General features: G+C 48.6%; 2 protein-coding genes across 3 annotated transcripts; both read left to right on the forward strand.

Annotated features, from left to right (window-relative positions):
• The first annotated feature begins 276 nt into the window (after positions 1-276).
• Positions 277-22,577, forward strand: LOC106592068 (vacuolar protein sorting-associated protein 16 homolog). Its single transcript, XM_045699303.1, has 19 exons — positions 277-1,103; positions 1,368-1,456; positions 1,651-1,742; positions 1,893-2,021; positions 2,091-2,235; positions 2,340-2,455; positions 2,641-2,763; positions 3,080-3,225; positions 3,519-3,690; positions 5,989-6,120; positions 6,317-6,480; positions 6,562-6,670; positions 7,998-8,132; positions 11,057-11,263; positions 12,611-12,793; positions 13,006-13,175; positions 20,265-20,361; positions 20,479-20,582; positions 20,677-22,577. The coding sequence occupies exons 1-19, from the start codon at positions 1,054-1,056 to the stop codon at positions 20,819-20,821; spliced, it is 2,508 nt and encodes an 835-aa protein (XP_045555259.1). The 5' UTR covers positions 277-1,053; the 3' UTR covers positions 20,822-22,577.
• Positions 21,666-27,547, forward strand: LOC123723644 (regucalcin). 2 transcript variants are annotated; one of them, XM_045699304.1, is made up of 8 exons: positions 21,666-21,924; positions 22,931-23,095; positions 24,023-24,205; positions 24,315-24,415; positions 24,563-24,677; positions 24,864-24,995; positions 25,482-25,636; positions 27,268-27,547. In XM_045699304.1, exons 1-8 carry the CDS (start codon positions 21,666-21,668, stop codon positions 27,316-27,318), a joined length of 1,161 nt encoding a protein of 386 aa, XP_045555260.1. In that variant the 3' UTR covers positions 27,319-27,547. The 2 variants fall into 2 exon arrangements, with proteins under 2 accessions (XP_045555260.1, XP_045555261.1); XM_045699305.1 differs by lacking the exons at positions 24,864-24,995; positions 25,482-25,636.
• Positions 27,548-27,626: the final 79 nt, after the last annotated feature.

A 27,626-nucleotide genomic window follows, 5' to 3' on the forward strand; every position in this document is an offset into this window, starting at 1 on the left:
GTGATGAAATCTTACATTGGCTAGTATCAAACTTTGCTGTGGCATTGGTCGTGGAAGCTGTAGTCACAGTGATTTGAGCTATCCGATTGGCCAGCACAGTAGGCACACTCGATTTAGCCACATAACTCGGGTAGGTGAAGTTTGTCTTTTCATGAAATTATAAAAAATGGGACCACTTTCTCATCCGGTGCGCAGGGCTTCTGAATTAAGTGCACCTACTGCCAACAGCACGTTTTTTTTTTTAAAGGGAAAAAAAGAGTGTAAGCCGTTATCATTGCCTTTTCTACGGAAATGTTTCATGATCGACTAGGAATGCCTTGAAGATCAACCAGTCCACTGGTTGGCGACCACTGGTTTAGAGTTTAGATTTTTGCTTTGCCTACTAAATTAAGATCTAAACCAAAGATTGACCACAGCCCGTCATTTGAAATGGGAACAAATGAGTCATAGTGCGCAGAGCAAGCAAGGAGATGGGCAGAGCCAAGCCCGATTTAGCGAGATCCTATTGGCGCGTTGTAGCATACATTTGAATAGTTACGTTCGGGAACTCAATTCGCCTTTGCACTCCTTTTAAACAATGCCATTTTTTTCTCAACTTTAGCCAAGGGTAAAATCTACAAAACTTTGTCCACTATGTTCGTAACAGATTATAGTTTTGACAACAGAAAACTGTATTGAGATCAAATGTTTCATCGAAGAGAAAACTTGCAGAATTTCGGACAAAATGCATCTCGTTCCAGCTTCTCCCACTGCCGGACACTTGGCAACACTTGGCACTTGGAAACACCAACAGGATGCTTCACATTTATACATCCGGTGAAATATTTGTCTCATTGTCCTATCAGTGGCTAAACACAAACTGCGGTCTCCTACCAGTTACTGGCGGTAATGAGCGGGTTTCCTCCGCCGTCGTAAAGAGAAGAAGAAAATCCGGAACTAGGCTGCTCTCGACAAAACGTCAGATGACAGGCGAATCTAAACAATAACAAATACACACCCCACCAGATTAGTTATACACACCATATGCCAGGGTTATAATTTACGGGGTGAAGAATGGCATTTATAACGGCAAACTGGAATCCGCTCGGCGAAGCGTTTTACAGGTAAGCAGATTTTAGCTAGCTAGTTATGTTAGCTTGCTCACATGACCAGAATCTTTGCAAAATGCTAACGTTAGCTAGATGGATATATTTCATATTTAGGTTGACTCTGTCGTGTGTGTGTGTGTGTGTGTGTGTGTGTGTGTGTGTGTGTGTGTGTGTGTGTGTGTGTGTGTGTGTGTGTGTGTGTGTGTGTGTGTGTGTGTGTGTGTGTGTGTGTGTGTGTGTGTGTGTGTGTGTCCGTGTCCGTGTCCGTCCATTCTACAGGAAGATCGAGCTGTATGAGATGGGATGGAGCTTGAGAGATGGGCTCAAGGAATGCCTGGTGGCAGCAGCCCCATACGGGGGACCGATCGGTGAGTACACACACAGATATGATGGAGCAGAGAGAATCACTTGCACAATGTGGATAAATTCACATCGTTGCAAAATATTTCTAATATACAACATGTGTATTCTAACCACATATCTAATTAAAGAAGCATGTTTCTCTCTCCATCTGTCTATCCCTCCCTCCATCTATTTCCCTTCATCACCATCTCTCTCTCAGCTCTCCTAAGACAGCCACAGAGGCCTTCCTCCAGCGCACGGCCCCAGCTGGAGATCTACTCCTCCTCGGGCGCAAACATGGCCAGCTTCCCGGTATACACACACACACACACACACACACACACACACACACACACACACACACACACACACACACACACACACATACACACACACACTTAGTCACCCTTTCTCTTTCTGTCCCTCCCTTTCTCCTTCCCTACGTCCCTCTCGTTTCTCCAGTGGAAGAGTGGCCCAGTGAGACAGCTGGGTTGGACGGTGTGTGATGACCTGCTGTGTATCCAGGAGGATGGCACTGTCCTCATCTATGACCTGTTTGGTGCCTTCAAAAGACACTTCAGCATGGGCAACGTGAGCACACATAACACAAACAACATGCTAAAAACATGATCATCCACCTGACGTGTGTGTCTTTGACAGGAGGTGGTTCAAAACCAGGTGCTGGAAGCCAAGGTGTTCCACTCGCCCTACGGAACCGGTGTCGCCATAGTAACGGGAGCCTCACGCTTCACCCTGGCCACGAACATTGACGACCTGAAGCTAAGGAGACTCCCGGAAGTCCCAGGTATGTGTACATGTGTGTATGTGAAATCCTGTCAGTCCTCAATTCCAAATGAATGGAGACATTTCTCACTATTTAATTGATTAATTGGTGTGTTGTTCCTCCAGGCCTCCAGGGGGCACCCTCCTGCTGGGCAGTGCTGACTCAGGACAGACAGACCAAAGTGCTGCTGGCCAACGGAGCTGACCTCTACATACTGGACAACACATCCTGCACCCCTGTGGTGAGACAAACACACACAACTTATTCATTACTGTGTCTAATCATCCTTGCTCTCTCACCTCTAACCGTGTGTGTGTGTGTGTGTGTGTGTGTGTGTGTGTGTGTGTGTGTGTGTGTGTGTGTGTGTGTGTGTGTGTGTGTGTGTGTGTGTGTGTGTGTGTGTGTGTGTGTGTGTGTGTGTTCCAGACCCCTCCAGGCCTCTCTCCCCAGGCCTGTAGCATTGTGAACATGGCTGTGTCATTCAGCTATAAGTACCTGGCTCTGTTCACAGACTCTGGACACCTGTGGATGGGCTCAGCCAACCTCAAGGTAACATGGATTACTATCCCTCATACTGTATGGCTCCACGATGTGGCTAGCTTCCACTATTATCCATGTATTATCTATACACACCAGTGGTCCTCAACCCATCCAGGCATTCCCAGTCTTATCACAGGTTATCTAGGTTGCCAGGCAGCCGTATAGTGTAAATAGCTCTGGTGTGGGGAGTGCTGACCATTTTGGGCCAAGAGTTTTTTCCTGGTCAAGTTACATAGTCTGATATACAGGGCCGTGGCTTCTACTGACATGTCTAATGTAGATGTGTATTATGGTAGTCTGCTACTGACTGTTGTTTGTTCCCCAGGACAAGCTGAGTGAGGTGGACACCAAGGTGAGGACCCCCCCTAAACAGATGGTCTGGTGCAGAAGGCCAAAGAGCCAGCAGCCCTCTGTGGTCATCATGTGGGACAGGCTCCTACTGGTGGCCGGAGAGTGTACAGACACCATCCAGTATCTTTCAGCTCACAGCAGTTATGCAAGTTAGCTCAGCTAGCTAGTTCCTGTTAGCTCAGCTAGCTAGTTCCTGTTAGCTCAGCTAGCTAGTTCCTGTTAGCTCAGCTAGCTAGTTCCTGTTTGCTCAGCTAGATTGTTCCTGTTGGTTTGTTACTGTTCAAGTTACAATTAGCAATATGACATAAAATGTACAGTTAGCAATTCTGCTCACAGACATCAACACAAGCATAATAAAAATCTGCCACTCATCCAAATGTGTGCCCTCTCATGGAGCCTTAACCAGTGTTTAGATACACTCTGGATGAGGAGAGTGTGTGTGTAGCAGAGCTGGATGGAGTGAGGATCGTAGGAGGGTCCAGGCATGAGCTTCTGCAGGAGGTGCCCTCGGCCTGCCAGGACATCTTTAAAATTGCCTCCATGGCTCCTGGAGCTTTACTACTGGAGGCACACAAGGAGTACGAGGTACGTGTCTGTGTCTGGGAGGTACGTGTCTGTGTCTGGGAGGTACGTGTCTGTGTCTGGGAGGTACGTGTCTGTGTCTGGGAGGTACGTGTCTGTGTCTGGGAGGTACGTGTCTGTGTCTGGGAGGTACGTGTCTGTGTCTGGGAGGTACGTGTCTGTGTCTGGGAGGTACGCGTGCCTGTGTCTGGGAGGTACGCGTGTCTGGGAGGTACGCGTGCCTGGGAGGTACGCGTGTCTGTGTCTGGGAGGTACGTGTGTCTGGGAGGTACGTGTGTCTGGGAGGTACGTGTGTCTGTGTCTGGGAGGTACGTGTGTCTGTGTCTGGGAGGTACGTGTCTCTGTGCCTGGGAGGTACGTGTCTCTGTGCCTGGGAGGTACGTGTCTCTGTGCCTGGGAGGTACGTGTCTCTGTGCCTGGGAGGTACGTGTCTCTGTGCCTGGGAGGTACGTGTCTCTGTGCCTGGGAGGTACGTGTCTGGGAGGTACATGTCTGGGAGGTACGCGTGTCTGTGTCTGGGAGGTATGCGTGTCTGTGTCTGGGAGGTACGCGTGTCTGTGTCTGGGAGGTACGCGTGTCTGGGAGGTACGCGTGTCTGGGAGGTACGCGTGTCTGGGAGGTACGCGTGTCTGTGTCTGGGAGGTACGCGTGTCTGTGCCTGGGAGGTACGCGTGTCTGGGAGGTACGTATGTCTGGGAGGTACGTATGTCTGGGAGGTACGTGTGTCTGGGAGGTACGTGTGTCTGTGTCTGGGAGGTACGCGTGCCTGGGAGGTACGTGTGTCTGTGTCTGGGAGGTACGCGTGTCTGGGAGGTACGCGTGTCTGCCTGGGAGGTACGCGTGTCTGGGAGGTACGCGTGTCTGGGAGGTACGCGTGTCTGTGCCTGGGAGGTACGCGTGTCTGTGCCTGGGAGGTACGCGTGTCTGGGAGGTACGTGTGTCTGGGAGGTACGTGTGTCTGGGAGGTACGTGTGTCTGGGAGGTACGTGTCTGTGTCTGGGAGGTACGTGTCTGTGTCTGGGAGGTACGTGTCTGTGTCTGGGAGGTACGTGTCTGTGTCTGGGAGGTACGTGTCTGTGTCTGGGAGGTACGCGTGCCTGTGTCTGGGAGGTACGCGTGCCTGTGTCTGGGAGGTACGCGTGCCTGTGTCTGGGAGGTACGCGTGCCTGTGTCTGGGAGGTACGCGTGCCTGTGTCTGGGAGGTACGCGTGTCTGTGTCTGGGAGGTACGCGTGTCTGTGTCTGGGAGGTACGCGTGTCTGTGTCTGGGAGGTACGCGTGTCTGTGTCTGGGAGGTACGCGTGTCTGTGTCTGGGAGGTACGTGTGTCTGTGTCTGGGAGGTACGTGTGTCTGTGTCTGGGAGGTACGTGTCTCTGTGCCCGGGAGGTACGTGTCTCTGTGCCCGGGAGGTACGTGTCTCTGTGCCCGGGAGGTACGTGTCTCTGTGCCCGGGAGGTACGTGTCTCTGTGCCCGGGAGGTACGTGTCTCTGTGCCTGGGAGGTACGTGTCTGGGAGGTACGTGTCTGGGAGGTACGTGTCTGGGAGGTACATGTCTGGGAGGTACGCGTGTCTGTGTCTGGGAGGTACGCGTGTCTGTGTCTGGGAGGTACGCGTGTCTGTGTCTGGGAGGTACGCGTGTCTGTGTCTGGGAGGTACGCGTGTCTGTGTCTGGGAGGTACGCGTGTCTGGGAGGTACGCGTGTCTGGGAGGTACGCGTGTCTGGGAGGTACGCGTGTCTGTGTCTGGGAGGTACGCGTGTCTGTGTCTGGGAGGTACGCGTGTCTGTGCCTGGGAGGTACGTGTGTCTGGGAGGTACGTATGTCTGGGAGGTACGTGTGTCTGGGTGGTACGTGTGTCTGTGTCTGGGAGGTACGCGTGTCTGTGCCTGGGAGGTACGTGTGTCTGGGAGGTACGTGTGCCTGGGAGGTACGTATGTCTGGGAGGTACGTGTGTGGGAGGTACGTGTGTCTGGGAGGTACGCGTGTCTGGGAGGTACGCGTGTCTGTCTGGGAGGTACGCGTGTCTGCCTGGGAGGTACGTGTGTCTGGGAGGTACGTGTGTCTGCGCCTGGGAGGTACGTGTGTCTGTGCCTGGGAGGTACGTGTCTGTGCCTGGGAGGTACGTGTCTGTGCCTGGGAGGTACGTGTCTGTGTCTGGGAGGTACGTGTCTGTGCCTGGCCGTGTGACTGTAAGAGCTTTTCACTTTACTGGATACATGTATCGGAGGAGATGGTTTTGCGTGACGTGTGTGTGTGTGTGTGTGTGTGTGTGTGTGTGTGTGTGTGTGTGTGTGTGTGTAGAAGTCCAGTCAGAAGGCAGATGAGTACCTGAGAGAGATAAAGGAACAGAGTGTGTTGGGGGAAGCGGTGAGACAGTGTGTGGAGGCTGCTGGGTATGAACATGAACCAGAGACCCAGAAAACACTGCTCAGGGTAAGACACACTATCTCTCTCTACCTTGCTCTCTTTCTCTCCCTGTCTCTCTCTCTCACTTCTCTCTCTTTCTCATCTATTCCTGCATGTTAAGTTGAAGATCACAAGATCAAAATGAGTCACTCCACAGATAATCATGTTTTTCTCCCCCACTCTATTCCTCTCTCCCTCCCTCACCCTCTCTCCCTCCCTCTAGGCTGCGTCCTTTGGGAAGTGTTTTCTCAGTAACTACCCACCAGAGCCGTTTGTCAGTATGTGTCGAGACCTGAAAGTTCTCAACTCTGTCCGAGACTACACTGTGGGGATCCCACTCACACACACACAGTACAAACAGATGACTGTTCAGGTCCTCATTGACAGGTAACACCCCAGGTGTGTGTGTGTGTGTGTTTACTCGGTGTGTGTGTGTGTGTTTACTCTCTGTGCATGCATGTTAAACAGGTTGGTGTACCGTAAGCTGTATCCCCTGGCCATTGAGATCTGTCGCTATCTGAAGACACCAGAGTACCAGGGAGTCAGCAGAGTTCTCAAACACTGGGCCTGCTGCAAGGTGAGACGGACGGGCTGGTTTTACTGCATGTATGTTCTTAACATGCTCTAACAGGTACAGTGCTGTGAAAAAGTATTTGCCCCCATTAAAATGTTCTCTACTTTTGCATATATTTGATACTGAATCTTATCAGATCTTCAACCAAAACCTAATATTAGATAAAGAGAACCTGAATGAACAAATAACACAATGACATTGTTCATTAACAAAGTTATGTAACACCCAATGCCCCTGTGTGAAAAAGTAATTTCCCCCTTACACTCAATAACTGGTTGTGCCACCTTTAGCTGCAATGACTGCAACCAAATGCTTCCTGTAGTTGTTGATCAGTCTCTCACGTCGCTGTGGAGGTATTCTTTCCCACTCTTCCATACAGAACTGCTGTAACTCAGTGACAGTTGTGGGTTTTTAAGCATGAACTGCTTGTTTCAAGTCCCGCCACAACATCTCAGTTGGGATTAGGTCTGAACTTTGACCAAAAAAGTGATACTTTTGACTCATCTGTCCATAGAACATTCTTCCAAGAGTCTTGATGATCATCCAGGTGCTTTTTGTCAAACTTGAGTCAACTTTTTGGACGACATGGGTCACATTATGTCTGCCGAAAATCAAACACTGCATTTCACAGTAAGAACCTCATAGCAACGGACAAGCATGGTGGTGGTAGTGTGATGGTTTGGGATGCTTTGCTGCCTCAGGACCTGGATGACTTGCCTTAATAGAAGGAGCCATGAATTCTGCTCTGTATCAGGGAATTCTACAGGAGAATGTCAGGCCATCCGTCTGTGAGCTGAAGCTGAAGTGCAGCTGGGTCATGCAGCAAGACAATGATCCAAACGCACAATCAAGTCTACATGAAAATGGCTAAAAAAGCAACACATTTGAAGTTTTGGAATGGCCTAGTCAAAGTCCAGACCTAATCCCAATTGAGATGTTGTGGCAGGACTTGAAACAAGCAGTTCATGCTTAAAACCCACAAGTTACAGCAGTTCTGTATGGAAGAGTGGACCAAAATTCCTCCACAGTGACGTGAGAGACTGATCAACAACTACAGGAAGCGTTTGGTTGCAGTCATTGCAGCTAAAGGTGGCACAACCAGTTATTGAGTGTAAGGGGGAAATTACTTTTTTACACAGGGGCATTGGGTGTTACATAACTTTGTTAATGAAAAAAATAAATATATTTTTGGAGTTATATGTGTACTCAGGTTCCTTTTATCTAATATTAGGTTTTGGTTGAAGATCTGATGACATTCAGTATCAAAAATATAGAAAATCAAAAAGTGCTGTATCTCTTGAGATTTAAATGAAAGGTGTGTCTGTCTCAGGTCCAGCAGAAAGAAGAGCCTGATGAGTCCATAGCACATGCTGTCAGTGTGAAGCTGGGTGAGGCAGCAGGAATCTCCTACTCTGAGATCGCTGCCAGAGCATATGAGTGTGGCAGGACGGAACTGGCCATCAAGGTACTACACACACACACACACACACACACCAGCAGGCCTGAATTGACTGTCAAGGGACAGCCACACCCTAGCCTCACGTGCTTCCAACACAAGAGAGAGTGATTAAAGAGGCAATCCAAAAGACATCATTGGATGGATTGAACATGTTCACTGAGGTTTATCATTGGGAATGTTACCGTGGCAATACTTTCCCCCTCTCGTCTCTTTCCCTCTGTCACCACCCTCTCTTTCCCTCTCCCATCACCCTCTTTCCTTCTCCCACCACCCTCTCTCCTCTCTTTCCCTCTCCCACCACCCTCTCTCCTCTCTTTCCCTCTCCCACCACCCTCTCTCCTCTCTTTCCCTTTCCCACCACGCTCTCTTTCCCTCTCCCACCACCCTCTCTCCTCTCTTTCCCTCTCCCACCACCCTCTCTCCTCTCTTTCCCTCTCCCACCACCCTCTCTCCTCTCTTTCCCTCTCCCACCACCCTCTCTCCTCTCTTTCCCTCTGTCACCACCCTCTCTTTCCCTCTGTCACCACCCTCTCTTTCCCTCTCCCATCACCCTCTTTCCCTCTCCCACCACCCTCTCTCCTCTCTTTCCCTCTCCCATCACCCTCTTTCCCTCTCCCACCACCCTCTCTCCTCTCTTTCCCTCTCCCATCACCCTCTTTCCCTCTCCCACCACCCACTCTTTCCCTCTGTCACCACCCTCTCTTTCCCTCTGTCACCACCCTCTCTTTCCCTCTGTCACCACCCTCTCTTTCCCTCTGTCACCACCCTCTCTCCCACCACCCTCTCCTCTTTCCCTCTCCCATCACCCTCTTTCCCTCTGTCACCACCCACTCTTTCCCTCTGTCACCACCCACTCTTTCCCTCTGTCACCACCCTCTCTTTCCCTCTGTCACCACCCTCTCTCCTCTCTTTCCCTTTCCCACCACCCTCTCTCCTCTCTTTCCCTCCCACCACCCTCTCTCCTCTCATTCCCTCCCACCACCCTCTCTCCTCTCTTTCCCTCTGTCACCACCCTCTCTTTCCCTCTGTCACCACCCTCTCTCCTCTCTTTCCCTCTCCCACCACCCTCTCTCCTCTCTTTCCCTCTGTCACCACCCTCTCTCCTCTCTTTCCCTCTGTCACCACCCTCTCTTTCCCTCTGTCACCACCCTCTCTCCTCTCTTTCCCTCTCCCACCACCCTCTCTCCCCTCTTTCCCTCTCCCACCACCCTCTCTCCTCTCTTTCCCTCTCCCACCACCCTCTCTCCTCTCTTTCCCTCTCCCACCACCCTCTCTCCTCTCTTTCCCTCTCCCACCACCCTCTCTCCTCTCTTTCCCTCTCCCACCACCCTCTCTCCTCTCTTTCCCTCTCCCACCACCCTCTCTCCTCTCTTTCCCTCTCCCACCACCCTCTCTCCTCTCTTTCCTTCTCCCACCACCCTCTCTTTCCCTCTCCCACCACCCTCTCTCCTCTCTTTCCCTCTCCCACCACCCTCTCTCCTCTCTTTCCCTCTCCCACCACCCTCTCTCCTCTCTTTCCCTCTCCCACCACCCTCTCTCCTCTCTTTCCCTCTCCCACCACCCTCTCTCCTCTCTTTCCCTCTCCCACCACCCTCTCTCCTCTCTTTCCCTCTCCCACCACCCTCTCTCCTCTCTTTCCCTCTCCCACCACCCTCTCTCCTCTCTTTCCCTCTCCCACGACCCTCTCTCCTCTCTTTCCCTCTCCCACCACCCTCTCTCCTCTCTTTCCCTCTCCCACCACCCTCTCTCCTCTCTTTCCCTCTCCCACCACCCTCTCTTTCCCTCTCCCACCACCCTCTCTCCTCTCTTTCCCTCTCCCACCACCCTCTCTCCTCTCTTTCCCTTTCCCACCACCCTCTCTCCTCTCTTTCCTTCTCCCACCACCCTCTCTTTCCCTCTCCCACCACCCTCTCTCCTCTCTTTCCCTCTCCCACCACCCTCTCTCCCCTCTTTCCCTCTCCCACCACCCTCTCTCCTCTCTTTCCCTCTCCCACCACCCTCTCTCCTCTCTTTCCCTCTCCCACCACCCTCTCTTTCCCTCTCCCACCACCCTCTCTCCTCTCTTTCCCTCTCCCACCACCCTCTCTCCTCTCTTTCCCTCTCCCACGACCCTCTCTCCTCTCTTTCCCTCTCCCACCACCCTCTCTCCTCTCTTTCCCTCTCCCACCACCCTCTCTCCTCTCTTTCCCTCTCCCACCACCCTCTCTTTCCCTCTCCCACCACCCTCTCTCCTCTCTTTCCCTCTCCCACCACCCTCTCTCCTCTCTTTCCCTCTCCCACCACCCTCTCTCCTCTCTTTCCCTTTCCCACCACCCTCTCTCCTCTCTTTCCCTCTCCCACCACCCTCTCTCCTCTCTTTCCCTCTCCCACCACCCTCTCTCCTCTCTTTCCCTCTCCCACCACCCTCTCTCCTCTCTTTCCCTCTCCCACCACCCTCTCTCCTCTCTTTCCCTCTCCCACCACCCTCTCTCCTCTTTTTCCCTCTCCCACCACCCTCTCTCCTCTTTTTCCCTCTCCCACCACCCTCTCTCCTCTCTTTCCCTCTCCCACCACCCTCTCTCCTCTCTTTCCCTCTCCCACCACCCTCTCTCCTCTCTTTCCCTCTCCCACCACCCTCTCTCCTCTCTTTCCCTCTCCCACCACCCTCTCTCCTCTCTTTCCCTCTCCCACCACCCTCTCTCCTCTCTTTCCCTCTCCCACCACCCTCTCTCCTCTCTTTCCCTCTCCCACCACCCTCTCTCCTCTCTTTCCCTCTCCCACCACCCTCTCTCCTCTCTTTCCTTCTCCCACCACCCTCTCTCCTCTCTTTCCCTCTCCCACCACCCTCTCTCCTCTCTTTCCCTCTCCCACCACCCTCTCTCCTCTCTTTCCCTCTCCCACCACCCTCTCTCCTCTCTTTCCCTCTGCCTCCCCCCTCTCTCTGGGTGTAGTTGTTGGAGTTTGAGCCTCGTTCTGGGGAGCAGGTCCCCCTACTACTGAAGATGAAGAGGAGTCAACTGGCCCTGAGTAAAGCTATAGAGAGTGGAGATACAGACCTGGTTTACACGGTGGTGACATACCTGAAGAATGAGATGAACAGAGGAGACTTCTTCATGACGCTCAGAAACCAACCAGTAGCCCTGAGCCTCTACCGGCAGGTATAGACACACAGACACACACACACACACACACACACACACACACACACAACTCAGCCTCTACCGGCAGGTATAGACACACACACACACACACACACACACACACAACTCAGCCTCTACCGGCAGTTATAGACACACACACACACACACACACACACACACACACACACACACACACACACACACACACACACACACACACAACTCAGCCTCTACCGGCAGGTATAGACACACACACACACACACACACACACACACACACACACACAACTCAGCCTCTACCGGCAGGTATAGACACACACACACACACAACTCAGCCTCTACCGGCAGGTATAGACACACACACACACACACACACACACACACACACACACACACACACACACAACTCAGCCTCTACCGGCAGGTATAGACACACACACACACACACACACACACACAACTCAGCCTCTACCGGCAGGTATAGACACACACACACACACACACACACAACTCAGCCTCTACCGGCAGGTATAGACACACACACACACACACACACACACACACACACACACACACACACACACTCAGCCTCTACCGGCAGGTATAGACACACACACACACACACACACACACACACACACACACACACAACTCAGCCTCTACCGGCAGGTATAGACACACACACACACACACACCACTCAGCCTCTACCGGCAGGTATAGACACACACACACACACACACACACACACACACACACACACACACACACACACACACACACACACACACACACACACACACAACTCAGCCTCTACCGGCAGGTATAGACACACACACACACACAACTCAGCCTCTACCGGCAGGTATAGACACACACACACACACACACACACACACAACTCAGCCTCTACCGGCAGGTATAGACACACACACACACACACACACACACAACTCAGCCTCTACCGGCAGGTATAGACACACACACACAACTCAGCCTCTACCGGCAGGTATAGACACAGATATACACACACACACACAACTCAGCCTCTACCGGCAGGTATAGACACACACACACACACACACACACACACACACACACACACACACACACAACTCAGGCTCTACCGGCAGGTATAGACACACACACACACACAACTAAGCCTCTACCGGCAGGTATAGACACACACACACACACACACACACACACACACACACACACAACTAAGCCTCTACCGGCAGGTATAGACACAGGTACACACACACACACAGACACACACACACACACACACACAACTCAGCCTCTACCGGCAGGTATAGACACAGGTACACACACAACATGTGGTTTAATCTGTGTGTGTGTGTTAGTTCTGTAAGCACCAGGAACAGGACACACTGAAGGATCTGTTCAACCAAGATGATGACCATCAGGAGCTGGGTAACTTCTACGTCAAGGCCAGTTACAAGGAGAAGAAGCTGGACGCTCGCCTGTCTCTGCTGCAGAGTGCTGTGGACGAGTACAACAAGGCCAAGAACGAGTTTGCAGCCAAGGTGAGACCCAGACAGTTTTAAGTGCATATTTGGTCTCACCAGGCTCTGAATAGCATTAGCACTTTGGACCAAAAATGAACATGTATATTAGATCATAACAATGTTCTCAAAATGTTGTCTCATTATTATAGTTCTCTCTGTCTCTGTCTCTGTGTCTGTCTCTCTCTCTGTCTCTCTCTCTCTCTCTCTGTCTCTGTCTCTGTCTGCCCCAGGCGACAGAGGAGGAGATGAAGCTGCTACGGTTCCAGAGGCGTCTGGATGAGGAGAAGGGAGAGGCTCTGCTGGGCCTGTCTCTCCAGGAGACTCTGCATGCCCTCCTCACCTCCAACTTCCACAAGCAGGCTGAGCAGCTCTACAGGGACTTCAGAGTACCAGACAAAAGGTAAAGGCTGTGTGTTACGCTGCTTTCAAGACACCTGGGAACTCAGGAGAAAAAAACAAGGTCAAATCATAATGTCAGTGATTTTCAGGTCGGAATGTTGGAGTTCTACAAAGTTGCCAGAGTTTCCGAGTTGGATGACCGTTCAAAATGATTCGGAGCTTGTCCCCCCCCCACCACCACCGAGTTCCCAGTTATCTTGAACGCTCAGAAGTCAGAGATTTCCCAGTTGTGAGTTCCCAGTTGTTTTGAACGCGGCATATCGTCACTGTGTCGTCGCATATTGAACACGTCACTGTGTAGTACCTTATCGATGATGTCACTGTGTAGTCCCTTCTTGATTTGATTTTATTAGGATCCCATACTGGGGTCCGACACAACGAAAAAGACATTACTGGCAGCTTCATTAAATAGTACCGCAAAACACCAGTCTCAACGTCAACAGTGAAGAGGCGACTCCGGGATGCTGGCCTTCCAGGCAGAGTTCCTCTGTCCAGTGTCTATGTTCTTTTGCCAATCTTAATATTACATTTTTATTGGGCAGTCTGAGATAGGGTTTTTCTTTGCAACTCTGCCTAGAAGGCCAGCATCCCGGAGTCGTCTCTTCACTGTTGGCGTTGAGACTGGTGTTTTGCGGGTACTATTTAATGAAGCTGCCAGTTGAGGACTTGTGAGGCGTCTGTTTCTCAAACTAGACACTTTAATGTACTTGTCCTCTTGCTCAGTTGTGCACCTGGGCCTCCCGCATCTCTTTCTATTCTGGTTAGTGCCAGTTTGCGCTGTTCTGTGAAGGTAGTAGTACACAGCGTTGTACGAGATCTTCAGTTTCTTGGCAATTTCTTGCATGGAATAGCCTTCATTTCTCAGAACAAGAATAGACTGACGAGTTTCAGAAGAACGTTCTTTGTTTCTGGCTATTTTGAGCCTGTAATCGAACCCACAAATGCTGATGCTCCAGATACTCAAATAGTCTAAAGAAGGCCAGTTTTATTGCTTCTTTAATCAGAACAACAGTTTTCAGCTGTGCTAACATAATTACAAAAGGGTTTTCTAATGATCAATTAGCCTTTTAAAATGATAAACTTGGATTTGCTAACACAATGTGCCATTGGAACACAGGAGTGATGGTTGCTGATAATGGGCCTCTGTTCGCCTATGTAGATATTCCATAAAAAATCAGCCGTTTCCAGCTACAATAGTAATTTACAACATTAACAATGTCTACACTGTATTTCTGATAAATTTCATGTTATTTTAATGGACAACAAAATGTGCTTTTCTTTAAAAAACTAGGACATTTCTAAGTGACCCCAAAGTTTTGAACGGTAGTGTACATTTAAAAACATGAACATGTAGTCTGTGTATCTATCAGTTACACATACATGTCAGTACATACACACAACAGGTAGGTCACATGTCAGTACATACACACAACCAGTAGGTCACGTGTCAGTACATACACACAACCAGTAGGTCACGTGCCAGTACATACACAGAACAGGTAGGTCACATGCCAGTACATACACACAACGGGTAGGTCACATGCCAGTACATTCACACAACAGGTAGGTCACATGTTAGTACATACACACAACAGGTAGGTCACATGTCAGTACATACACACAACCGGTAGGTCACATGCCAGTACATACACACAACAGGTAGGTCACATGTCAGTACATACACACAACGGGTAGGTCACATGCCAGTACATACACACAACGGGTAGGTCACATGCCAGTACATACACACAACCGGTAGGTCACATGTCAGTACATACACACAACCGGTAGGTCACATGTCAGTACATACACACAACTGGTAGGTCACATGTCAGTACATACACACAACAGGTAGGTCACATGTCAGTACATACACACAACCGGTAGGTCACATGTCAGTACATACACACAACAGGTAGGTCACATGTCAGTACATACACACAACAGGTAGGTCACATGTCAGTACATACACACAACAGGTAGGTCACATGTCAGTACATACACACAACAGGTAGGTCACATGTCAGTACATACACACAACAGGTAGGTCACATGTCAGTACATACACACAACAGGTAGGTCACATGTCAGTACATACACACAACAGGTAGGTCACATGTCAGTACATACATACAACCGGTAGGTCACATGTCAGTACATACATACAACCAGTAGGTCACATGTCAGTACATACATACAACCAGTAGGTCACATGTCAGTACACACAACCGGTAGGTCACATGTCAGTACATACACACAACCGGTAGGTCACATGTCAGTACATACACACAACCGGTAGGTCACATGTCAGTACATACACACAACAGGTAGGTCACATGTCAGTACATACACACAACAGGTAGGTCACATGTCAGTACATACACACAACCGGTAGGTCACATGTCAGTACATACATACAACCGGTAGGTCACATGTCAGTACATACATACAACCGGTAGGTCACGTGTCAGTACATACATACAACCGGTAGGTCACGTGTCAGTACATACAACCGGTAGGTCACGTGTCAGTACATACAACAGGTAGGTCACGTGTCAGTACATACATACAACAGGTAGGTCACGTGTCAGTACATACATACAACAGGTAGGTCACGTGTCAGTACATACACACAACAGGTAGGTCACGTGTCAGTACATACACACAACAGGTAGGTCACATGTCAGTACATACACACAACAGGTAGGTCACATGTCAGTACATACACACAACAGGTAGGTCACATGTCAGTACATACACACAACAGGTAGGTCACATGTCAGTACATACAACAGGTAGGTCACATGTCAGTACATACAACAGGTAGGTCACATGTCAGTACATACACACAACAGGTAGGTCACATGTCAGTACATACACACAACAGGTAGGTCACATGTCAGTACATACACACAACAGGTAGGTCACATGTCAGTACATACACACAACAGGTAGGTCACATGTCAGTACACACAACCGGTAGGTCACATGTCAGTACACACAACCGGTAGGTCACATGCCAGTACATACAACCGGTAGGTCACATGTCAGTACATACACACAACAGGTAGGTCACATGTCAGTACATACACACAACAGGTAGGTCACATGTCAGTACATACACACAACAGGTAGGTCACATGTCAGTACATACACACAACAGGTAGGTCACATGTCAGTACATACACACAACAGGTAGGTCACATGTCAGTACATACACACAACAGGTAGGTCACATGTCAGTACATACACACAACAGGTAGGTCACATGTCAGTACATACACACAACAGGTAGGTCACATGTCAGTACATACACACAACAGGTAGGTCACATGTCAGTACATACACACAACAGGTAGGTCACATGTCAGTACATACACACAACAGGTAGGTCACATGTCAGTACATACACACAACAGGTAGGTCACATGTCAGTACACACAACAGGTAGGTCACATGTCAGTACACACAACCGGTAGGTCACATGTCAGTACACACAACCGGTAGGTCACATGCCAGTACATACAACCGGTAGGTCACATGTCAGTACATACACACAACAGGTAGGTCACATGTCAGTACATACACACAACAGGTAGGTCACATGTCAGTACATACACACAACAGGTAGGTCACATGTCAGTACATACACACAACAGGTAGGTCACATGTCAGTACATACATACAACCGGTAGGTCACATGTCAGTACATACATACAACCAGTAGGTCACATGTCAGTACATACATACAACCAGTAGGTCACATGTCAGTACACACAACCGGTAGGTCACATGTCAGTACATACACACAACCGGTAGGTCACATGTCAGTACATACACACAACAGGTAGGTCACATGTCAGTACATACACACAACAGGTAGGTCACATGTCAGTACATACACACAACAGGTAGGTCACATGTCAGTACATACACACAACCGGTAGGTCACATGTCAGTACATACATACAACCGGTAGGTCACATGTCAGTACATACACACAACCGGTAGGTCACATGTCAGTACATACATACAACCGGTAGGTCACATGTCAGTACATACATACAACCGGTAGGTCACGTGTCAGTACATACATACAACCGGTAGGTCACGTGTCAGTACATACAACCGGTAGGTCACGTGTCAGTACATACAACAGGTAGGTCACGTGTCAGTACATACATACAACAGGTAGGTCACGTGTCAGTACATACATACAACAGGTAGGTCACGTGTCAGTACATACACACAACAGGTAGGTCACGTGTCAGTACATACACACAACAGGTAGGTCACATGTCAGTACATACACACAACAGGTAGGTCACATGTCAGTACATACACACAACAGGTAGGTCACATGTCAGTACATACAACAGGTAGGTCACATGTCAGTACATACAACAGGTAGGTCACATGTCAGTACATACAACAGGTAGGTCACATGTCAGTACATACACACAACAGGTAGGTCACATGTCAGTACATACACACAACAGGTAGGTCACATGTCAGTACATACACACAACAGGTAGGTCACATGTCAGTACATACACACAACAGGTAGGTCACATGTCAGTACACACAACCGGTAGGTCACATGCCAGTACATACAACCGGTAGGTCACATGTCAGTACATACAACAGGTAGGTCACATGTCAGTACATACACACAACAGGTAGGTCACATGTCAGTACATACACACAACAGGTAGGTCACATGTCAGTACATACACACAACAGGTAGGTCACATGTCAGTACATACACACAACAGGTAGGTCACATGTCAGTACATACACACAACAGGTAGGTCACATGTCAGTACATACACACAACAGGTAGGTCACATGTCAGTACATACACACAACAGGTAGGTCACATGTCAGTACATACACACAACAGGTAGGTCACATGTCAGTACATACACACAACAGGTAGGTCACATGTCAGTACATACACACAACAGGTAGGTCACATGTCAGTACATACACACAACAGGTAGGTCACATGTCAGTACACACAACAGGTAGGTCACATGTCAGTACACACAACCGGTAGGTCACATGTCAGTACACACAACCGGTAGGTCACATGCCAGTACATACAACCGGTAGGTCACATGTCAGTACATACACACAACCAGTAGGTCACATGTCAGTACATACACACAACAGGTAGGTCACATGTCAGTACATACATACAACAGGTAGGTCACATGCCAGTACATACAACCAGTAGGTCACATGCCAGTACATACAACCGGTAGGTCACATGCCAGTACATACACACAACCGGTAGGTCACATGTCAGTACATACACACAACCAGTAGGTCACATGTCAGTACACACAACCGGTAGGTCACATGTCAGTACATACATACAACCGGTAGGTCACATGCCAGTACATACAACCAGTAGGTCACATGCCAGTACATACAACCGGTAGGTCACATGTCAGTACATACAACCGGTAGGTCACATGCCAGTACATACAACCGGTAGGTCACATGTCAGTACACACAACAGGTAGGTCACATGCCAGTACATACAACCGGTAGGTCACATGCCAGTACATACAACCGGTAGGTCACATGTCAGTACATACAACAGGTAGGTGACATGCCAGTACATACAACCGGTAGGTCACGTGTCAGTACACACAACCGGTAGGTCACGTGTCAGTACACACAACCGGTAGGTCACGTGTCAGTACATACAACAGGTAGGTCACGTGTCAGTACATACAACCGGTAGGTCACGTGTCAGTACATACAACCGGTAGGTCACGTGTCAGTACATACAACTGGTAGGTCACGTGTCAGTACATACAACTGGTAGGTCACGTGTCAGTACATACAACTGGTAGGTCACGTGTCAGTACATACAACTGGTAGGTCACGTGTCAGTACATACAACTGGTAGGTCACGTGTCAGTACATACAACTGGTAGGTCACATGTCAGTACATACAACTGGTAGGTCACATGTCAGTACATACAACTGGTAGGTCACATGTCAGTACATACAACTGGTAGGTCACATGTCAGTACATACAACTGGTAGGTCACATGTCAGTACATACAACTGGTAGGTCACATGTCAGTACACACAACTGGTAGGTCACATGTCAGTACACACAACTGGTAGGTCACATGTCAGTACACACAACTGGTAGGTCACATGTCAGTACATACAACTGGTAGGTCACATGTCAGTACATACAACTGGTAGGTCACATGTCAGTACATACAACTGGTAGGTCACATGTCAGTACATACAACTGGTAGGTCACATGTCAGTACATGCAACTGGTAGGTCACATGTCAGTACACGCAACTGGTAGGTCACATGTCAGTACACACAACTGGTAGGTCACATGTCAGTACATACAACAGGTAGGTCACGTGTCAGTACATACAACAGGTAGGTCACGTGGGGAGAGGCGTTGTGCTGTGAGGTGTTGTTTTACTTGTTTTTTTAAACCAGGTTTGCTCTTCATTTGCGTTTTATATGAGATGGGAGTTCCATGCGCTCATGGCTCTGTATAATACTGTACGTTTCCTTGAATTTGTTCTGGACCTGGGGACTGTGAAAAGACCCCTGGTGGCATGTCAGGTGGGGTAAGTGTGTGTGTCAGAGCTGTGTGTAAAACCAGAGAGAGAGCGATGAGACAACACTATAGTAATGAGACAACACTATAGTAATGAGACAACACTATAGTAATGAGACAACACTATAGTAATGAGACAACACTTTGAGAACATTTTCATGGTCTAATTTGACCGTTTTTTTAATAAAAATAAGAAGTTATGCTCTCCTCAACTTTTAGCCAAGAGAGACTGACATGCATAGTATTTATATCAGCCCTCTGATTACAATGAAGAGCAAAACGTACCGCTCTATTCTGGGCCAGCTGCAGCTTAACTAGGTCTTTCTTGCAGCACCTGACCATATGACTGGACAATAATCAAGATGAGATAAAACTACACATTGCTGTCACTGTATAGTCCCTTATTGATGATGTCACTGTGTAGTCCCTTATTGATGACGTCACTGTGTAGTCCTTTATTGATGATGTCACTGTGGTCAGGTACTGGTGGCTGAAGCTGACCGCTCTGGCAGAGAAGGATGACTGGGAAGAGATGGAGAAATTTGCCAAGAGCAAGAAGTCCCCCATCGGCTATCTAGTATGTTGTTTATACAACCTTTATACAATGTTATTCATCCAATAGGCTACTCGACAGGTCATTTATAACCTTTATACAACTTTAGCTACGTAACTAACCTCTCTCTTTCTCTCTTAGCCCTTTGTGGAGGTGTGTGTGAAACAACACAATAAGTACGAGGCCAAAAAGTATGTTTCCAAGGTGACCCCAGAGCAAAAGGTCAAAGCCCACCTGGCCATAGGGTGAGTGTGTGTGCGTGCGTGTGCGTGCGTGCGTGTGTGTGTGTCAGTGTGCAGAAACTAAACTTCCTCTCTCTTTACCCTCCTCTCTCGTCAGTGATCTGGAGGGGGCAGCCGAGGCAGCTATAGAGAGGAGGAGTGAAGGAGAGATCAGCACGGTCCTGTCCCGCTGTTCTCCCACCACAGACCGAGCCCTGCTGGAGAGACTCAACCGAGCCAGATCCACTGCCGCCAAAAAGTGACCTTCCTGAAATCCTATTCAAACCACAAAATATCTCACTGTCAAAAAAGTGAGCCCTATCAAAAACGCACTAAGAGCTGTAGCTGTTGAAAAGTGACCCGTCAACCACTATTCACCCCAGCTCCAGCCTATGTCCTGCTTCTAGCACGGTTGGAGGGGAAGGAGTGATTTGGGAAAGAAAGACATTCCAAGCTAACACACACACACACACACACACAGGTTAGACAAGCTGATATCAACAGCACTACCAATCATGAAAGAAATGTGCCTCTCGACTGTCTGTTTTAGCCAAGAGATGCAGTGAAATTATCTCAATTCGCAATGAATTGCATTCATATTGTATATCCTGTGTTTTCAAATCTGTTCAAATGAAGGAAGTGAGAGAAGTGCGGACACCACTTTTGACTATTGAGAAGCACAGATTGCTCCCATTTACTGTCTGCTGTAAACTGCTGGTGTTACTGACTCTCCTCTCCAGATCATGTGATTGTCATATTAATGAAACCATGTTTGTGTTATTCACACACTGCAGACCGTTGTCTCATGTTGTATCATTGGATAAATGAATTCCTTTGTAAAGGAGCTACAAAACGATAGAGGAACACTGGTACTCAGGAATGGGATCGGTGTCCTATGGGGAACATTATGGGAACTAGGCCGCTGTAGAAAACAAGAAACTCTAAATTACTGTTGCTTTCTGTAACAATCAACAGGGCATATTGTATGTAGGCTATTGTGTAAAAGCATCAGGTCAGAAAATTAGGTTCATAAATGTTGCTAGACGACATTCAACAGCTATACCGGTAACTACAGGTCTACTGTATGATGGGGGAAATTCATGTGAAATGTTACAGTATAAATTGGAATTTATGGTCCGAATTTACGACGCTTCCACACACAAACTTGGCAGAGGAGTCGGCCAAGTATATTCTCTCAAACGTGTCTGGTGTATTTGCGCATGCTTCTTCAGTTCAGATAGAGGTACGGCTGGGGGAGCGGGGCTGCGCCTGTCACGCGGTCTGTTTATTTGTCTGCCTGTCAGCGGCGAGACACTCGCTGTCACTGATTCAGAAGCTTTTCTAGCGACTTCCGTGTTTAAAACAGGTAATGTAGCCTTGTCTGTACAATGTGTTGTTGTTTTCTGAGAAATCATAAACAAAGTTGCAAGTGAGTGTAAGTTGCAAGTTATAGTATCCTAGCCCTAGCCAACAGTTGGCTAAAAGTAAAAACAAATCGGTGTAGTGCAGTCATTTATATGGGGGCTACTTACAGAAATGAGAGTGAGTGAAGTAGAGATAATTCAACAGCTGTGCAGGCTACTGTGTATAACTCGCAGAGTTCCCTGTTCAAAGGCACTTACATATTTTGTCTTGCCCATTCACTCTTTCACTGGCACAAATACACAATCCATGTCTCAAGGCTTAAAAATCATTATTTAACCTGTCTCCCCATCATCTACACTGATTTGAAGTGAATTTAACAAGGGATCATAGCTTTTACCTGGATTCACCTGGTCAGTCTATGTCATGGAAAGAGCAGGTGTTTTTAATGTTTTGTACATTACTGGATATTAAGAGTAACTTTCTTGAAAAAAAAAAAAGATTATGGGAAACCAGATGTTTTAGACTTCATTTTGACTGTTTGTTGCAAAAGTGATATACTTTTAGTGGTAAATCTAAACGACCCGGATCTTTGTGCCCCCTCAGTGTCTTGTTTTGCTCGCTTTGTACGAAATAATAAAATGCAGTACGACAGGATATTTCTAAACTGGCTCTTTATTAGCTAGCTATAACTGGCATGTTCACGTGTCTCATACCATGATCTATAACTGGCATGTTCACGTGTCTCATACCATGATCAACGGAAGATGACCTTACCACCTGGGTGGTCTTAACCAATCATAGCGTAGTATGATATGGCGGTAAAATGCATCCAATTACAATTCAGTATGTTTACACATATGAATATTACACTCAGGTTTTTGGGGTGCATGATGCCCCTGGGCTACTGTGTATAACTGTGTGTGTGTGTGTGTGTGTGTGTGTGTGTGTGTGTGTGTGTGTGTGTGTGTGTGTGTGTGTGTGTGTGTGTGTGTGTCAAATGGCTTTAGTCATGTCATCTGTGAAGGTGGAGTGTGTGGTGAAAGAGAGGTGTGAGATCGGAGAAGGGCCGGTGTGGGAGGAGAAAGAAGGAACTCTGCTCTTTGTGGACATATCAGGACAGAAGATCCACCGCTGGAACTCAGCAACCAATCAGAAAGAGACAGTGGCCACAGGTAAACCAATCAGAAAGGCAGCTGTGACCCCAGGTGAACATGTCATAACCACTAAGGTTCAATAAAGATATATTTTTCTTTGAACTTCTATTTTGTAGATCCAGTTTGTTCTTCATGCAGGTTGTTTGGGCTATGAGGTAGCAACAGCACACCTTATACTCCTGTCATGTTCTGTATTTATATTTTTACAACCCTCCCTGGTTCCAACTCCCCCCGGCCCTCTCCCTGCTCCCTCGCCCTGCTCCCTCGCCCTGCTCCCTCTCCCTGCTCCCTCGCCCTGCTCCCTCGCCCTGCTCCCTCGCCCTGCTCCCTCTCCCTGCTCCCTCGCCCTGCTCCCTCGCCCTGCTCCCTCTCCCTGCTCCCTCGCCCTGCTCCCTCTCCCTGCTCCCTCACCCTGCTCCCTGCTCCCTGCTCTCCCTCGCCCTGCTCCCTCGCCCTGCTCCCTCTCCCTGCTCCCTCACCCTGCTCCCTCTCCCTGCTCCCTCACCCTGCTCCCTCTCCCTGCTCCCTCCCCCTGCTCCCTCTCCCTGCTCCCTCTCCCTGCTCCCTCACCCTGCTCCCTCTCCCTGCTCCCTCGCCCTGCTCCCTCTCCCTGCTCCCTCTCCCTGCTCCCTCGCCCTGCTCCCTCTCCCTGCTCCCTCTCCCTGCTCCCTCGCCCTGCTCCCTCTCCCTGCTCCCTCTCCCTGCTCCCTCGCCCTGCTCCCTGCTCCCTCTCCCTGCTCCCTCGCCCTGCTCCCTCTCCCTGCTCCCTCTCCCTGCTCCCTCGCCCTGCTCCCTCTCCCTGCTCCCTGCTCCCTCTCCCTGCACCCTCTCCCTGCTCCCTCTCCCTGCACCCTCTCCCTGCTCCCTCTCCCTGCACCCTCTCCCTGCTCCCTCTCCTCACCTTTTCCATCTCTTCTCTTCCCCCAATCCCCACTCCTCCCCCAGAGAAGTTTGTGGGCTGTGCGGTCCCTCGGCGGTCTGGAGGCTATGTGATCGGAGAGGGACGGAGTTTTGGAGCGCTGGACTGGGAGTCCAGGTCCATCTCCACCATCGCTGTCATCGATGAAGACAAACCCAACAACCGCTTTAATGACGGCAAGGTGGACCCTGCTGGACGCCTCTTTGCAGGTAGAGATTGATAGATCAATTCATTTGACAATCCGTTAATCCATCAAGCTCTCTTCTACCGCATCTGTTTTGTGTTCCATGTCATGTTCTGTTAACTGTGTTCTGTCAGGTACCATGGCGATGGAGGAACGTCCTACAGTTCTAGAGCTGAAGCAGGGTTCTCTGTTCTCCCTGAACAAGGACCACATTGTAGTCAAACATTTCAATCAGGTGATACATGGGGCTGGAAGTGGAATGTTTCTAGCGTAAACAGTTACGTGTTAGTGTGAGATATACAGTACCAACTAATCCTATAACATATTAGATGAAAAGAGACTGAAGCTATCCTTTATGTTGCTATTTTTATTACTTGACCAGGTGGACATCTCAAACGGTCTGGACTGGTCTCTGGACCACAAAACCTTCTACTACATAGACAGCCTCACCTACACTGTGGAAGCTTTCAACTATGACATCAACACCGGGAGTATCAGTGAGGGACACACACACACACACACACACACACACACACACACACACACACACACACACACACATAAACCTTGTAATACATCGACAGCCTTGTGAATATAGTGTGTGTGTGTGTGTGTGTGTGTGTGTGTGTGTGTGTGTGTGTGTGTGTGTGTGTGTGTGTGTGTGTGTGTGTGTGTGTGTGTAGGTAACCGGCGGATGGTGTATAAGATGGAGGAGGGGGAGGGGATTCCTGATGGCATGTGTATTGACGCAGACGGTAGACTCTGGGTTGCCTGCTACAATGGAGGCAGAGTGATTCAGATTGACCCACAGACAGGTGTGTGTACCTGCTTATGTGTGTCAGAGCATAACAGTTACAGTATATTATAATATGAAGGTAAAAACCACTAATCCCCCTTTCCTTTTCTCACTCTCTGTCCTCTCCCTCTATCTCTCTGCCCCCTCTCTCTATCTCTCTGCCCCCTCTCCCTCTCTCTGTCCCCTCTCCCTCTCTCTCTGCCCCCTCTCCCTCTCTCTCTGTCCTCTCTCTCTGTTCCCTTTCTCTCTCTGCCCCTCCCTCTATCTCTCTGCCCCCTCCCTCTATCTCTCTGCCACCTCTCCCTCTATCTCTCTGCCCCTCCCTCTATCTCTCTGCCACCTCTCCCTCTCTCTCTGCCCCCTCTTCTTCTCTCTGCCCCCTCTCCCTCTCTCTCTGTCCCCTCTCTCTCCCTTTCTCTCTCTGTCCCCTCTCCCTCTATCTCTCTCTCTGCTGCCTCCCTCTCTCTTTTCTCCCTCTCTCCATCTTCGATCCCTCTCTTTTCAGGGGTGCGTTTGCAGACAGTGAAGCTACCGGTGGATAAGACAACATCATGTTGTTTCGGGGGTAGAGACTATTCAGATCTGTACGTGACCTCAGCCTGTAAGGGAATGGACGAGGCAGACATGGCCAAGCAACCGCAGGCAGGATGTGTCTTTAGGGTACGTGTGTGTGTGTGTGTGTGTGTGTGTGTGTGTGTGTGTGTGTGTGTGTGTGTGTGTGTGTGTGTGTGTGTGTGTGTGTGTGTGTGTGTGTGTGTGTGTGTGTGTGTGTGTGTGTCAGTGGAGGCTCCTCGGAGAAGGAAGGGGAGGACCATCCTACTCAGTAAATTTCAGAAAAATAAAAAAGAGTTAAACATTAAAAAAGTATAAAACTATACTGAATATATTCACATTTGACCAAATAACTGATTAAAACACAGTTTTGTAATGGTCTACAGTAGCCTGAACAGCACTCTGTGGTAGCACCATGGTGTAGCCAGAGGACAGCTATTTTCCATCCTCCTCTGAGTACATTGACTTCAATACAAAACCTAGGAGGTTCATGGTTCTCAACCCCTTTCGTAATTATGACGACTTCCAGAGGACCTCCAACATATCAGAGTTCTTACAGCAAGAACTGACATGTTGTCCACCCAATCAAAGGATCAGAGAATTAATCTAGTACTGAAAGCATAAGCTACAGCTAGCTAGCACTGCAGTGCATAAAATGTGAAAGAGAGAGAAAGATTATAATTGAACAGTTTTTAACAAATTAACTTCTTAAAAAATTAAGGAGAAGCAGCAAAGAGAAAAAGAGGGAGAGAGAGAGAGGGCTACTGTAGGCATATGTTAGCTAGCTGGCTAAGGCTATCCAACACTGGAACTCGTCCAAGTCAAGGTAAGCTTTTGGTTTTATAAATGTATTGCCACCGGGGCACACCAGTGTAACTGCTTGCAGCGTGATTGTAGCAGGTTTACTAACGCATTTGTTCTAGTAGCTATGTTGACTATGAGGTTAGCTAATATGGTGACAACAATGTTGGCTGTGTGTAGCGGTTATGGTATGAAGGTTTGGCTTGGAAAGTTTTTTTTTGCCTGGTCACAGACAGCTGTTGTGTTGTGCACTAAAGGCCACAAGGGAAGGGAAAAGGTGAGAGGACGAGAGTGCGTAGATGCGAGAAGGAATTAACAAATGGCATCATCACTTTGCTCGTTTGTATGTGGCTGCTATGAAAGTGAACTGCGTGTGCTGGTGATCAGGGGTGTGTTCATTCTGCCGATTCTGTTGAAACACCTTTCTTAAACGGAAGCAAACAGAACGAAACACGGATAAACCTAGCTATTTTGTCCAATAGAAACTCTTGTTTGCAACTTTTTGAACTTATGATTACAACCTAGATCAGCTAGATGCAGAGTGTGCAAGGCGGTATGAATGTGTCACTGTTTGTCACCTTGATTACTCCAATTTGTCTCTCGACCTATGTTAGAAACCTTTTTTGTAATTTAGCGACACTCTTATCCAGAGTGACTTACAGTAGTGAGTGCATACATTTTCATACTTTTATATACTAGCTAGGTTGTAGTAACCTCATGATAGGTATAGGGAAACATTTTGTATCATGTAGTAGCCTAAATCTATTGGTTACATTAAGCTGGGTGAATGGAATATGAATGACAGTCATCCAATATGCTGTATTAGAAATAAGGCCATGCTCATAAATATAAAAAATAGTCCTCCCTAATCTTAAACGGCACTGACCGCCACTAGGGTGTGTGTGTTTCATTCAGCCTGTGTTTTATTCTCCTTGCAGATCACAGGCCTGGGTGCAAAGGGCATTCCTGCAAATTCATTCACTGGATGAGTGACACAATGGAAACATGGAAACCGGCCCTTGTCAATCATTCCATGATGATCAGCCAGTAACTCGGCTGCACAACTGAACTGCGCCCACTGACCACTAATCTCACTAATAAAAGAATGGGACTTTATGATTTTAAGCAAAACTCAAAATGCCTCAGTTATAGTTATTGTACTTAATGTATTAGTAGGCTATTGTACATATTCTGTCCAATAAAAAAAGCTCAAATTGATAGGTAGTTTGTATGAGGACTCTTATTTTGATACAATTCTCGCTGTTATGCCATTGCTGTCCAACGTCACGCGGCGTTC

Source organism: Salmo salar, chromosome ssa17, assembly GCF_905237065.1.
Source record: "Salmo salar chromosome ssa17, Ssal_v3.1, whole genome shotgun sequence".
Lineage (NCBI taxonomy): Eukaryota > Metazoa > Chordata > Actinopteri > Salmoniformes > Salmonidae > Salmo > Salmo salar.

What these genes read in the sequence shown, in the direction of transcription:
- LOC106592068 (XM_045699303.1), top strand. Translation starts at nt 1,054, where the DNA reads ATGGCATTTATAACGGCAAACTGGAATCCGCTCGGCGAAGCGTTTTAC. An exon ending in CCCATACGGGGGACCGATCG is followed by an intron (nt 1,457 to 1,650) that starts GTGAGTACACAC and finishes TCTCTCTCTCAG; the next exon opens with CTCTCCTAAGACAGCCACAG. An exon ending in CCCTGAGCCTCTACCGGCAG is followed by an intron (nt 11,264 to 12,610) that starts GTATAGACACAC and finishes TGTGTGTGTTAG; the next exon opens with TTCTGTAAGCACCAGGAACA.
- LOC123723644 (XM_045699304.1), top strand. Translation starts at nt 21,666, where the DNA reads ATGTTACAGTATAAATTGGAATTTATGGTCCGAATTTACGACGCTTCC. An exon ending in GAAAGAGACAGTGGCCACAG is followed by an intron (nt 23,096 to 24,022) that starts GTAAACCAATCA and finishes CTCCTCCCCCAG; the next exon opens with AGAAGTTTGTGGGCTGTGCG. An exon ending in AGGCAGGATGTGTCTTTAGG is followed by an intron (nt 25,637 to 27,267) that starts GTACGTGTGTGT and finishes TTCTCCTTGCAG; the next exon opens with ATCACAGGCCTGGGTGCAAA.